The following is a 15247-nucleotide window of genomic DNA, read 5'->3' as shown; positions in this document are numbered from 1 at the left end:
GGATAGATTTTTAGACTAACAACAAAAGAGATAGATTTTCAAATGTGAGGTTAAGGATAACTTCAGACTTACTATTTCATACTTTCATGGTAAGGAAAAGAATGGTTTACTGGAGAAAGAAAAAGTCATTATGTTTCTATTCAAAATGAAGGTGACTCCAATGAAAACAGGAAAGAGAAGAATCAAACTAAAAACAGAAATGGAGAAAGAGAAAAAAAACCCAGTGTAAACAAGAAAATAACTTGATGTATAAAAGTTTAACCCATTAATAAGAGTAATTTTAAAAAGGGGAAACCTTTTAAAGAGATCAGAAGTAATAAAAGAGATTCTATTACTATGGAAGATAATTAAAACTGGGTGAAATTATCCTTAGCTACATGCCCACATGTTTTTAAATGTGGACATAGATAACAATCTGTAAAATTAAAAATTAAAAGATAAAAGCCCAGTTCCACACGAAGGGAAGTGTAAGATCAATTATCCGAAAGTTAAAGACGAGCTCCCACATACGTAGAAGCTGCACGCTCGGCTGTGGATGAGACCTCTGCAGGTATTATTTTCTGTAATAGGAACCCCATCCACACTGACTTGAACAGTGTAGGAATCTTCTGGCATTGCTCTGGAAGGCAAAGGAAGAACATGTAAGAAACGCAATGACCCTTTTATTGAATGTAGAGTACTACTGAAAAGACTACATGTCATTTTTGAAGTGGTGTCTACAATTTTAACTGGTGGACAGTTAATACTTTACATTTGGAAAAGATGATTCCATCCTGAATTCTGCACTGCAAATTCTAAATTATGGACCTCGAGCAAATGCTTATTCTAAGTGCACTGATGCTTATTGAAAAGGAAAATAAATGCAATAACAACAAATGTAATAATAATCATTAAAAATAGTCACATATCACCTTGCTTTGTTTAAAAAGAAGTTTTAATCAAGTTTCTCCATAAGTGAACTTTTGCTGCAAAAAAAAGCCAATGAGCCTAAAGTAGATAAATTCCTCTGTAATATATGCTACATATTACAATACTGAAAGTTACAGTTTAAAATGATTAATTTTTTTCACTAAATTGCTAATAACAAACATTAATTTGGGCCAATAGTAAAAAAACTTGAAATGTCACTATACAAAATATTGTCTTTAATCTTAATGGCTATGTCAAGATATTGAACAAAATTAATCAAACCTGAGAGGAAAGCATAATTTTGATATTTTGAGGAGCATCATTACAATTTAATAGTAGCCATTTATCTTCTGAAAGAGATCAATAATGATAATAGCTCTCATAACCTGGACAAGAATATAGAATATATTTTATCATGCCCATATGTGGAAAGAGCATTATAATTGATTGTAATAAAGGTATAAAATCATCTAAAATCACAAAATCAAAAACAGCTGGTAATCAGAAAAATATTATTTTAACACCAGAGTGATAAAACTATTAAAATACTAATATGCATAACTGTACTTCTGATATGATAAAAATGACATTATTAAAGAGAGTTTAAAACATACCTAGTATAGCATGTAATTTGAGTTGAATGACTTGCATCTTTTTCTACATCACAAGAAATGGATCGAAAAGAAGAAACTAATTGCACAGTGTTCCCCAACTCAGCATCATCAACTCCATAGTTAAACTCGTGTGCTTGGGCAAAACCTGGGAAAGTAAAAACACTCAAGTATTATTAATGGATTCTGTTCTTAGAGAGCTAACCACTGTCATTAAGTATTGAATTATTCAATAACTAATAGGGAATAGTACTGAGTAAGCAGTTAGCTTATTTCATATTTATCCCTATGATTATAATCTTCTTTGGGAACAGAAAAATTAGACTTTAATTAATTTAAATCATAAAAGTAATTCTTGAGAATTGATTATTTGTCAGGTGCTATTAAATGCAGTGGAATCAAACAGCTTATATTGCAGTAGCAGGATAGGGAGGGGTGGAGCAAACAAACATATATTTTTTAAAGAATAGTTTATTGATTTTAAGAGAGAAAGGAAGGGAGAAAAGTATTGATGTGAGAGCAAAACATCAATCGGCTACCTCCTGCACATCCCCTACCGAGATAGAGCATGCAACCTGGGCATGTGCCCCAACCAGAGTCAAACCCTTCAGTGCCCAACCAACTCAGCCACACCAGCCAGGGCGACAAAGGTTTTATATACAAATATATAAATATGTATATATGTACATGTATACATCACCAGATGCTATATACTATATCCAGTGCAGATAACTGTTATTAAAAAAAAAGCATGCTATTTTACCCCCACCCTCCCCTACCCTCCCTCTGAGGCCCGACAGTCTGATCCGTGCCTCCTTGTTTCTGGGTCTGTTCTTGTTCATCAGTCTATGTTGTTCATTATAAAGGGGAGAGATCAACCAAAGGACTTGTGTGCATGCATATGAGCCTAACCAGTGGTTAAGGACAACAGGGGGGTGGGGGCATGCATGGGGAGGGGTGCGGGATGGGAATGGGGGAGGGGGATGAGGACAAATATGTGATACCTTAATCAATAAAGAAATTAAAAAAAAATAAAAAAAAATAAAGCTAAAAAAAAATAGCATGCTAAAGGGTATAGAAAGATTGCATGAGGGTAACACTATACCACTATTTTACCATGAGTTTCTATAAAGCAAAGTCTGAGGTGAGGACTTGCAAGAAGTTTATTTGGGTGGTGATTTCTTAGGAACAAGGTAGAGTAAAACCTGAACAAAGAAAAGTAGGCACCACTGAGGACAAATGAGAATCTTACTGGTAACTTCTAAGGAAAATAGAGACTGCCTTTCACAATCGAAGAATCAACAGCAAGAAGCATTTATTCATCAAATCCTGCCCCATTACCTGAGGGTTCCCACTGGGGGAAATAACTTCCTGCACTTACAGGCAGCATGTCTGCCATGTGGGCTGCATGTCCCAAGTCCCCCTATTGGAGAAGCCCTGGGACAGTGGACAAAGCCATGTTGGTAGAAATTAAGGCAATAATCTGAAAGTATAGATTGAGTCACAGTACAGGGGGAACTATTTGACATAGCTGTGGCTAGAATCACAGGTGAGGACAAGAGGATGCTAGGCTGAACATAAAAGGCACCTGATACAGTCCATACAGAAATGGCACCACCCAGAAATTCCTATACTTTAAGTACATTCCATTATCAAGAGTCTTAGGTGGTGACTACATGAGAGCCCTGCTAAGGCTCGAATACAAGGGGGGTTAGTGGGACAAGCTACAGGCCACACTAATACCACGGTCCTGAGGCGATAATGAACGTTCACCTGGCCCCTCTCTATCACCCATTGTAGATTTCCCTTATCCTTGGCCAGCACCTCAGCTAATGGAGTGACAATAACCTTCATCCTCAAGATCTGAGCCCTTAGCTGCCTTGCCCTTGTTAGGCTGTGGTTGCCATAATTGCCTATAATTCACACTTATCATTGGACTTGGAAGTCAAGAGTTGCCTCCAACTTCGTGAATTCCAGCCATACTACTCCTTATCTGCATTAGGTAAAGCAGCCCTACCTCTTCATGACCATCAGAATTGATTATCTCTAGTTGTCTACTAATTATGTTTCATGGATTCAAATGATCGGTAGTAGTGGTAGTTTTAGTTCAGTGGAACCCATATTGGGAGCCTTGGAAGAACCTAAAATTGCAAGGATAGAAAGCACAGATATATTTCTGGATCACTGGGAGCGATAATGATGGGGTGGTGGTGGGGGGAGGGCAGGGATGGGGAAGCCCTTCATTTCCAGCTCCCTGTATTCTGTCTATTGGGAAACAACAGCATGCATCAGCCATTGGCTCACTGCATGTGGCATATGCCGAAGGACAGCATTCCATTCCACAGGATGTTGTTCCCAAGCTGGGATCTTATCCATCCCTTAAGGTTGTAGGACATTTCATCATTCTACTAAGCCGTATGTTTCAGGGTAACACAGGCTTCATGTACCTGTTATCATAACTCTTTCACAATAAATGCATTTTTTTGTTCTGAGGCACTATTTGTGGAATCTCCTGGCAGTAAATCAGGCTCCCTAGGCTCTCAGAAGACAGAGCTGGCAAAGGCGCTATGGAAAGAGAAGGCAAAACTCATGTCTGGAGTAGGTGCCAGTTCAGGAATAAGGAATCTCTGTTCTTTTCATGAGAGAAGGAGAGTGATTCAGACAACTTGTCACTAAGTGGGGGGATGAACTTTGTGAAGGATGGTCTCTCTTGAGAGCTCAGTGTTGGTCTCTGAGCAGGTCAGGTGTTCAGCAACAGCAGTGGGTAGCTTAGCATCGGTGAAAGGGATTCCATGGTGCTGGCCCATGCACAGCCATCACCCATGACCCCTCTATTCATGGGCCAATTTCACAAGCACTGAGGTGGCCAAGGAGAGAAGTTCTTGAGTCATCCCATCGACCTGGTTGCTCTGTTTCCCCTGTGGGAATGCTTTCTTGTGGGTATTAACTTGAGACACATGGATCTGCATGCTTCGTGCTCACTACCATGAGTCCATTCACATGGCTCTTTCCAAGACTATCTTGTTTGTGATCTTCCAATCCCGTTCCTGGGATACAGGAAACATGTGACATAGATGGTCAAGGAAGCTTTTCAGAAGGAGTTAGCCATGAGAATACCTATGGCAAGTGCATTTTAGACAGAGGAAACAAGATATTCCAAGGCCCTGAAATGGGAGTATGTTAGTGAATTGAAGAATTAGCAGGTAAGGATGGAGAAGTAGGAATGAGGAGAAGGGTAGGAGAGGAGATCAGAAATAGGAGCATTTGGATTATTTCTTAGTAGAGAACCACTGCAGGCTTTGAACCACAAGAGAGGTGTGATCTTACACTTCCCATGGTCCCTAGCTGCTATTCTGAGAGTATAGACGGGGGCAGGAGTGAGATAGAGTCAGGGCAGGAGTGAAGATGCTGTGTCAAAGACTGATGGGTAGATGTCTCGGATGGGTTCAAGAGAAGATGGGGACAGTAAGTGAAGAGAACAAATCCTGGTAACCCTTGTGGGAGTTTTACTATAAAGGAGAGCAGAGAAATCAGGTAGCAGCTGGAGGGAAGTGTAGAGGAAGAAGAAGGTTGATGATTTTACTTCTGTTTTTTCCAGGTGGGTGAAATAGTATGTTTGCATGCTGATGTGTGACTCAATAGAAACAGAGAAATAGATGATGTGAAGATAACAGAGCAGAAAATTATTTTAATCTTATTGTAAACATATGAAAATTCAAAACTAGGTTTGGAAATAAACATGGATTAAATAAATTTATGTCACATCAAAGTATTTTATATTGTTGAAACAATATTTAATTTTGGAATAAACCTAAGAAATGAAACCTATGAAAAAATTAATTGGATGATGTTCTATAATTAAATCCTGTAATTAAATATTTTCTTAATAAAAATGTTTAAAAGGTACTTAATATTATTCAAGTATGCAGAGTGAATCTATAAAGTTGTCTAGGTCATAATATTTTTTGGAACTAAGTTAAATTAATAACTAATTCGTTTTTGCCCGGATTACTTCAAAGTTTAAAATTCCTAAATTGTGAGTTCTAAAAAAAATGTGTTTTTAAATATTACTTTTCTCTGACTTTCACAAGTGCTTACCATTAAAACACCACTATAGCCAAATTGATGACTGATGATACTTTTGAAATTTCTTTTACACCAAAAGATTTGCATCCATGTAATTAAGATATAAACCTACAAACTATTCAAATATCAGAACTTAATTACCTACAGATCATTTGGTTCTCCCAGGACAATAATAAACTTAAAATCAGTATAAAGCAAGAAAGTAAACCCAGAGATGCAGACTTACCTCTTTAAAATCCTATGTATTCATATTACTGTTAGAGAAAATAAATATTAAGTATTTATCTTAAATTGTCAGTAGTTTTCAAGTATGTTTCAACAAAATAATCATCACTATGATATGTGCTCATATTAAATAGCCTTTACTAGTTGAAGTGGCTGAATTGGGGTGGCCAGATATCTGTGTTGTGACTGCTTTTTAAATTACTGACCATTTTCAAAGTTCTACAAAGGTCCATTAGAAGACACAAATGTTGCCTGGTTTAATGTAGGAAGTAGGACTTCATTGTGCCAGATGTTCACAAATGCTAAGTTCCTGAACTCCAGCTCTGATAAAGCTGCATGTCAGGGGACAGTGCTATTTAAGGACAGGGCATTTGGACCCTGATAACTGGGTTGGAATGCCGGCTCCAGCATTTCCTTGCAGTATGACTTTGGGAATTTGAGCTTTATATATAAACTCTGTCTTAGTCTCCTCATCAGAAAACTGACCATAATAATCTTATTGGATTGTTAGGAAGACTAAATGAGGATATATATATATATATATATATATATATATATATATATTGCTTAATATGGTGCCTGGATCATATGAGCTTAGTTGATATCTACTCTTATTCTTAGTCACAAAAATCCTGAGGTTTAGGTTCAGTATTAATATCTCTTTAAAAACCTAACAGAAAACTAGTAAGTGGAGCCCAGAATTCAGATCCAGGTTGTAGATGCCAACCAGGCATATTTGTGATATTCAGAGAAAAATAATATTAAAGGTGCACATTACAAAGCTATTATTTGTTACCCAATGTAACTTCCTCCAGACCCTATGTCTCCCCTCCTATCCTTTACATGTAAAAAAAAAAAAAAAAAGTAAGCAGAAACTCAACAAAAGGTAGGGATTTTAATAAACACCACTTTCTTCTCCTAAGCTTAAATGTTAACTGAACATGACTCATCCAGCATAGACTAAGGTACAAATATAAGCATCAATTTAACATCTGAAAAGATATTTGCATTGAATTCACAGTTTTGAATCTAGAAAGAAAGTTACTGCTAAAATGGAATTATGAGAAGACACATGAAAACACAGAAAAGCAAGCTACTTGTAAACCCGCATGTTCCTTCTGCCAACTTCTGCTTATCTTTGGAGTTCACATTGAGTTTGGAACACACCGAAGGGATGCTGGCAACTAACTAAAGAATGGAAAGTTTTCATTGTGATGTGGCTCAGGATGTGATGTATGTATTATTTTCCTATCAGGTACATGTCACATGAATGATATGGTAATGCAGATATGTTCTTCAGCTTTTCTAAGACAAATACAAATGTAAAAAATAACACTAACAAAAGATGATGTTTTTAGCTTAGGAGTTCTCTCTCTCTCTCTCTCTCTCTCTCTCTCTATATATATATATATATATATATATATATATATATATATATAGATAGATAGATATATATTTCCCCAGGAGTAAAATCTATGGAAAAAATGAGAACCAAACTGGTAAGATTTTTGTAAATATTTTCATTATAAATTTTGCTAAAAAAAAAAAAAGCATAGAAATATTTTTTTCAGCTAATTTGAGAGTTAATAAAATATAGAGGAGTCACCTTTTAAAAGATTTTTAGTTTAAAATTATATTTAAAAAAAATTCAAAAGAGTCACCTTTAAAAAGAATTTTAATTGAAAAGTATAATTCTAAATAAATAACTGGGCACGAAGAGATACCTCTGGAAGTACTCCAAAGGACAAAGATCACAGGAAGGGTTGGGTGTACCCTGGAAACAGAAAAGGTTGAGACTTCAAATGGAAATTCCTAACATGTTGATGTATTTTTTTTTTTTTTTTTTTTGCAGAAAAACTGGAGACAAGACTTGTCAGGTACGAAAACCGGGGCCTCCTGATAGCAGACTTCATGGAAGATGCCAGCTGCCGTGCACCATTCTAGCTGTTACAGTTTCTCTACTTCAAAAAAGCAGGGTTGAGAGTGTATAAAGCTACTTAAAAGTTGTAATATTAAAAATCATGGGGGGGAAAGGTGCAGTGTAATGGAAGAAACTCCTAAAGAATGAAACTAAAACTATAACATAAATGTAAAAGAATAATCACAATAAGTTAGCTCGAATTTACGGGGCATATATCATATATGGGCACCTTAGATACATCATCCATTTCAATATTCACAATAGCCGCAACAGGTAGGAATTACTATCCCATTTTACTGATGAGGAAGCTGAGGCTTAGAGCAATAACTTGTCCACAGGCACATAGTGGGAAGTGGGAAAGATGGAACCAAAAGCCATAATGTTATAAAAATTGTGTAATTCGCCCTGACTGGTTTAGCTCAGTGGATAGAGCATTGGCCTGCGAACTGAAGGGTCCGGGTTTGATTCCAGTCAAGGGCATGTACCTTGGTTGCGGGCACATCCCCAGTAGGAGGTGTGCAGGAGGCAGCTGATGGATGTTTCTAACTCTTTATCCCTCTCCCTTCCTCTCTGTAAAAAATCAATAAAATTTTAAAAAAATTTTGCAATTCAACACTTCATATTAACAAAAATATATATGCTGGATACTGTAACAGCAAAATATAGAAAAAAGACCCACCCTAACTGGTTTTGCTCAGTGGATAGAGCATTGGCCTGCGGACTGAAAGGTCCCAGGTTCGATTCCGGTCAAGGGCATGTACCTTGGTTGCGGGCACATCCCCAGTTAGGAGGTGTGCAAGAGGCAGCTGATTGATGTTTCTCTCCCATCAATGTTTCTAACTCTCTATCCCTCTCCCTTCCTCTCTGTAAAAACTCAATAAAATATATTTTCAAAAGAAAAAAGACCCAAAAGTTAACTGTTATTCCTTCTATCTTGCTGATATTTTTAAATAAAGGGAAACATGATAAATATCAAGGAAAACAATTAATAAATACAAGGTGTGAATATAATGTAATAAAACCAATTGTTAGAAACACTCTAGAACTTAGCAAAATAATAACACAACCTCTCAAATCAGTTAATATCCATTTAAGATGTTAAAAGGACAGAGAAGTATTTCTACAATCATGCCACTGCACAAAACACTTTTACGTGGGCATCATGACTGTACAATTATGTATCTTTGGTTCCTGAAGCGCAGCCTTCAGGACAAAGTGATGCAATAGCAAATTTTGTCGGTAAAGGTCAATACTATGTGTGGAAATAGCCAAAAGCCACTTGGATACATCAAAATATTAAAGTAGATCTTTCTAGAAGGTGAAATTTCACTTTCTAAGTAAAACATTTCTATGATAGTTTACTTTTTCATCACTTTTACAAAAATAAAACACTTAAACAGTCATATGGGACCAACATTTGAGTAATCATCTGGCATTTACAATTTCATTTGGAAAGTGTTCTTGTGTGGTTAATAAGTTAGGTCTATGTGTCATTCTATACATGGAGCATCAGGTAGAGACAGCACTGATGGATCATGTATATATTCCTTCCAAATAAGCTTTGTTCAAGTACCATATTCATGTAGTCATAGGCACTGTGATGTGTTTTGCAAATTCATTATCATTGCTTTATACACATTCTGTATACATATCATGCCCCCCCCCCAACCTACATAAAACAGTAATTAGACTCAGCCTCTGAAAAATACACACGCTAACACATTTTTAGTCACCAACAGTGTGTCATTAAAGCAGAGAGAAGGAAGACAAATCTGGGGGAAGGTGCTGGTATCTGCAATTCAAAAAAGATTTAACTACTCTAGAATTCCCTGCCAAAAGCACCTATGAATTGATGCTGATGGGGAAAACTAGAAATTCACCATGACACTTTGTGCTTCATAGGATTATTACTCCTGAGCCTCAGAATGTACACAAAAGAGCAAAGGTGACAGCTAGATTAACAAGGATATTCTTCCAAACTGCCTTAAGAAAAGAATGCTTTGTTTTTTCTATTTCTAACTAGGGATGATCTGGATCTATATACTTAAATTCAAGCTATGGTTCTTGGATCAGAAAAAGTTCAGGTCTCAAAATAAGAAAACAGCTGGGTGGTTTTATTGTTTTGTTTTAATCTGGGTATTTCTTTCATGCGTGTAAATCCATGTCAAAAAACAAATTGCTTTTGTCCCTGGCCGGGTAGCTCAGATGGTTGGAGCATTGTCCTGATGAGCCAAGGTTGTGGATTTGATCCCTGGTCAGTGTACTTATAAGAATCAACCAGTGGCCGAAACCGGTTTGGCTCAGTGGATAGAGCGTCGGCCTGCGGACTGGAAGGTCCCAGGTTCGGGTCCGGTCAGGGGCATGTGTCTTGGTTGCGGGCACATCCCCAGTAGGGGGTGTGCGGGAGGCGGCTGGTTGATGTTTCTCTCTCATCGACGTTTCTAGCTCTCTGTCCCTCTCCCTTCCTCCCTGTAAAAATCAATAAAATATATATTAAAAAAAAAAAAAAAAAGAATCAACCAGTGAATGCATGAGTGGGTGGAACAACAAATCGATCTTTCTCTCTCTCTCTTCCTTCTTCTCTCTCTCAAATCAATAAGTAAAAAAATTTTTTTAAAAACCCAATAACTTTCAAGCACATTATGTCAACAGCAATTTACAATATAAAGGAACTATACATAAAGACATTTTAAAAATAGTCCTTAACAAATACATTGCCTCCAGGTGTTTAATTCTAAAAAAGAACACTTTAATTCAAAATATATTGTTCACAACTTAGAGGCATAAACCATTTTAAGTATATCCTTGAAAGGTTGAATTCTGCAGAAATATTACTTAGAAGTATTGAAAGAAATTATATATATATATATATCAGAATTACATATCTCGCTTTATAAATTCTTTCACTCCAAAAACTTCTCATTTCTCTTCTTGTTATAGATGAAGTAATCACTTTTGTTAATATTCTTTTAAAAATTTTCTTTCTCATCTTTCAAAAATGTGTAAGCAATGTGTACCACAACCATTTAGATGCCAAAGGCCTTGTGGTTAAAAGAACCACATATTTCTTCCTAATTGTAGTAATTAAATATATTCACTGATTGCTTACTATATTTTCATCCCAAGACCAGGCAAGAAGAGAGTCATACATAACCCATGCTTTGATGAAGCACAGAATGAGGATTGGTGGCAGGAGAAGGGATCCAAAGCTCTACTGTCAATTGCCTTTCTCCTTTCATTACCATTCTATTTTTTCTATCATACCCTCTTACTAGCATTATACCCCTAACCCCCCAACATGTATTATTTGATATAAAAACTAATTAAATATTAGAGACCCATGAAGAGCAAAGCAAACAATTGCAGAGTTGAGCTATAGACTAGTCATTAGAATCCAGATCTTAGAATTAATCAAGTAATTATAATACGAATTCAGATGATCTTGTTGATAGAAGACTCTTGGCAATTTCATTAACTGTTAAAGGGGATAGAGTTCTACCACTCTGGCCAAGTGGAGAAATAACTCCAGTGGATTTTTTTTTTTTAATCGTAAGTCCCTGAGTGTGAAAGAAGTAGTCTTTAAAGTACCTCAACCTTGGCAAAAAAAAAAAAAAATGCCAAAAGGGCAACCATACCTTCTCCTTTGATAGTCAGTCTTGTTGCTCCATTTATGCTGCCATATTTAGGTATTATTTCTGTGACTTTAGGAATTATTTTAGAGCCATCTGAAAGATATTAAAATATAGTAGAGGGAAAATTATCAAGGACTTCATTTCAAGCATCCAATTTCATACCACGTATTACAACATTGTTAGAAAAATATCACGAAGGCTATAGTCTGAAAGTACAAATATACCAATGTTTTATTAATGGCTCTACTGCTAACCAATGACTTGACAGGGAGTTAAGCATTAACTTAGTTAATACTCATTGATCATTTTCCTCATTCTTATCTATCACATTATAAAACACTTATTAAACCCTTAAGTTCAAGCACACAGGAAGTGCAAAGCTAGTAGAATCAACGAATAACCCAGGTGCAAAGAGGAATGTTGTGCTTTAGGAAGAAATTGTTTTCTACGACAGAGTGAGACTTCAGCAAAGATCATTTCTGGGATCTTTCTAGCCTCCTGATGCTCCCAAGTTCTTAATGCACACGTCACCGATTCATTCAACAAACGGTGTTACTGTGCCTGAGGATATAGAAATGCATAACAAGCCCTAGCTGGTTTGGCTCAGTGGCTAGAGCATTGACCTTCGGACCGAAGGGTCCCAGGTTTGATTCTGGCCAAGGGCACATTCCTGGGTTGCTGGGCTCCATCCCCAGTGGGGGGCATGCAGGAGGCAGCCAATCAATGATTCTCCCTCATCGTTGATGTTTCTATCTCTCTATCCCTCTCCCTTCCTCTCTAAAATCAATAAAAATATCTAAAAATAAAAATAAAATAAAAATGCATAACAATCCCAACTTCCCAGAAGTTTCGCTTGCACAGTACAGAGTGACACCAGACAGCACCAGGGCCATAGATGACTCAGATGGGGCATTTCATCCATACGTCTTGGGTCACACCTGTTGCATTTGGGAGGGCAAATATCAGTTAGCTAGACTGGACCAATTGTGGGGAAGACAAAGAGTTCTAGACAGGAGGTGGGTGAGTGGCTTCCTTGGAGAACTGTAAGCAATGAGTGAAAACAACTCAAAGATACCCAGTGTGCAGTAGAGTTTATTTTCTTCTTAAACCGGACAGATCTGGGTACTATTAAATCCAGTAACAAATTCTCAGAGTAGGTAGGAAAATTTAATTGGGGGCAAGAAGGGGGGCGGGGGGCACAACTAAAGAGAAAGGTGAAAAGAGTTATGATTGTATGGTTCATTCCTGCCTGAGAAAAAGTTTAGCAGGGACTTCACCTATAAGGCCAACAGCTCTCCAACATAACGAAGACTAGTCCCCGGACCCAAGGCCTCTGTGCTTTAGGCCTGTCTTTGCCAAGCGCCCCTCGGCTGCTCCCGCTTCAGGCACCTCTCTGACTTCCAGCAGCCCACAGCCGCCGGTAGGAAACTCCAGCTGGATCCTATCTCCAAGGCCACGCTGCTCCTCACCTATCTCAGGTTCATCCTCCAGTTATCTCCACGGACAACTCCAATTTCTTATCTTATCAGTCTCTTCCCAGCCCTCTCCTGGGTATTACTTTGAAGGCACAGGGCAGCTGGCCCTGGAAGTGACTGACACCCGCCACCAAGACCCACTTCTGTCCCCCTGGGAGACTTCCCTCTAGTGGGGCCCAAGGACCCAAGAAGAGAGAGAGGGGGGACTCGGGCTGCCTCTCTGGCCTAGACCCCCATCACCAATCCCCCAGGCCACATGTCCCTCCGTCTCATTCCAACAAGTCACTTGGGGAGAGGAGGGGAGACTCAGAACTCTGGCAAGCAACACTGATGAATGAAGAGCCATCTCTCCCGCTCCCTCGGTCTGTCTGTCAGGCCCGCCTTCCAGGTCCTTTGGTCCAGGCTTGCCAAGCGGCGACACCCACACCTTTGGCCCAGGGCTGGGGTCCAGCGGTCCCGCCTGTCCCGCGCCCCCAGGAGCAGGGACCGTGCCTGCATGCGCTTCTCCTGCGCGCTTCCCTGGCGCCCCCAATGGGTTACCTGCGTGGGGGTCCGCGGCGCACAGCAGCAGCCCCCAGAAGCCCCAGGTCCCCCAAAGCCACAGGTGTCCCATCGCGGCTCCGAGTTCCGCGGAGTCCGGCGCGCCCGCTGCTCCGAGCCGCCGCGCGCGCCTGCGCTCAGCCCGGGGATCGCCACTCACTCGCGCGCCCGACCTTCCCACGCGCAGGCAGGCGGCCCCGCCCCCGGCGATGGGGCGGCGCCCCGGGGATCCGCACCCAGATACGCACCCCTCCGGGAGAGGCGAGCCCGGCGGGACCGCCCTGCGCTCATCAGACCTCCACCCGCAGACCTGGGGCCCAACAACCTAAGGCGGTCCGCTCCTGTTGGCAAGAGAGATCCATGGGCAAGTGTTCCGTGAGGCTCGCCCCTTCCCCCCTTTCCTTACCTTCTCTTTCTTACTGATTTTTAAAAAAAGTCTGGGCCTGTATACTTTCGTGGCCTGTCTGCTGTGATTATTAATCGACCCCAGTTGGGTCTAAAAGTCCAACTAATACACGAACCTCACACATTTCCCCCTTTACATTCAAATAAGTTTCTGCTATTCCTCATTAATGGACAATCACGCTAGTATTATTGATGTCCCAAACACCGTGTCCAGTGCTCAGAGACTTCACCTCACAATAATCTCAGAAGGACTATTACCAATACTATTACCATTACCATTACTATTACCATTACCATTACCATTACCATTACCATTACCATTACTATTACCATTACCATTACCATTACCATTACCATTACTACTGCTGTTACTATTGTTATTCCCACTAAGGTACAGAAGGTTAAGTTGCCCAAGGCCATGCCCCTAAGTGTAGCCTGAGGACTCAAACGGTGACTCCAGAGCCAGTGCTCTCCACTGCCCCCAATTCCACAGAATTCTAGTGAGGTCTTGTGATGCTTATGGCACACTTATATTTAAAAAAAAAAAAATGCACTGTTTATCTGAAATTCAAATTTAACTCAGCATCCCATATTTTTATGTATTCAATCTGACAAGTCTAGTTAGGAGGAAAAACAGAAGAAATGAAAAGAGAACTCTAAAATAAGTAAATGAAATTAGGTCCTTACATTTTATTTTTTAAAACATGTTTTTATAGATTTCTAGAGAGCGGAAGGGAGAGGGGCAAAGGAGAGAGATAGAAACATCAACGAGAACTATCAATTGGCTGCCTGCTGCTGGGGGTCTAGCCAGCTCCCCAGGCATGTGCCCTGACCAGGAATGGAACTGGGACCTCGCTGTGCCTGGGTTAGCACTCAACCACTGAGCCACGCTAGCCGGGCTTGGGTCCTTACATTTTAATAAATAATATTAGGAGTTTATATCTATCTCACTGGGGTTATGAAAATAATTTTGTTAGATCTGGCTAATTACACTCACCTAATAATTTTTTGCAAACTGACTTCCAGAGTCACCACTCTACTGAAAATAGTGTCTGCAAGGGTACCACAAACCTTCCTTCTCCTGGAACTCTGTAGCACGTGACACTGGTAACATCTTCCTTGAAATTCCATTCCTCTGAATAGTCTTGGGTTTCTTCCTACCTCTCCAATCACTTCTAGCTCATACTGGGTGTCCCCCAAAAATGTATACACACTCTAACTGCTGATAGCTCAATTTTGGAAATGAACTGTATTTTAATAAGCACTGCCTTTATAATTATTCAAGTTGTGTGTATGCATTTTTTAGGACATCCTGTATTTTTCTCTTCCATCTCTTCCTGGAAACTGGCATTCCTGCAGGTTCTATTCCCTCGTTCCTTCCTCTCTCTGAAAGCAGGCCAGTTAGCAGAAAATCAGCTAGAAATGGCAATTTGTCAATTAGTT

General features: G+C 39.3%; 1 protein-coding gene across 1 annotated transcript in view; it reads right to left on the bottom strand.

Moving 5' to 3' along the window:
• PKHD1L1 (PKHD1 like 1) overlaps nucleotides 1–13494 on the bottom strand; it is a 136202-nt gene extending 122708 nt beyond the window's left edge. Inside the window, exons 1-4 of the mRNA XM_054708359.1 lie at nucleotides 13400–13494; nucleotides 11388–11477; nucleotides 1524–1668; nucleotides 511–619 (exon numbers count right to left, since the gene is read on the bottom strand). Of these exons, the coding sequence (XP_054564334.1) occupies nucleotides 511–619; nucleotides 1524–1668; nucleotides 11388–11477; nucleotides 13400–13472 (417 nt within the window). The 5' untranslated portion in view covers nucleotides 13473–13494. The remainder of the gene's footprint in view (nucleotides 1–510; nucleotides 620–1523; nucleotides 1669–11387; nucleotides 11478–13399) is intronic.
• Between the last annotated feature and the right edge of the window lie 1753 nt (nucleotides 13495–15247).

Source organism: Eptesicus fuscus, chromosome 19, assembly GCF_027574615.1.
Source record: "Eptesicus fuscus isolate TK198812 chromosome 19, DD_ASM_mEF_20220401, whole genome shotgun sequence".
NCBI classification, from domain to species: domain Eukaryota; kingdom Metazoa; phylum Chordata; class Mammalia; order Chiroptera; family Vespertilionidae; genus Eptesicus; species Eptesicus fuscus.
The sequence above is the reverse complement of the archived record's forward strand: the minus strand, read 5'-3'. Positions and strand labels throughout refer to the sequence as shown.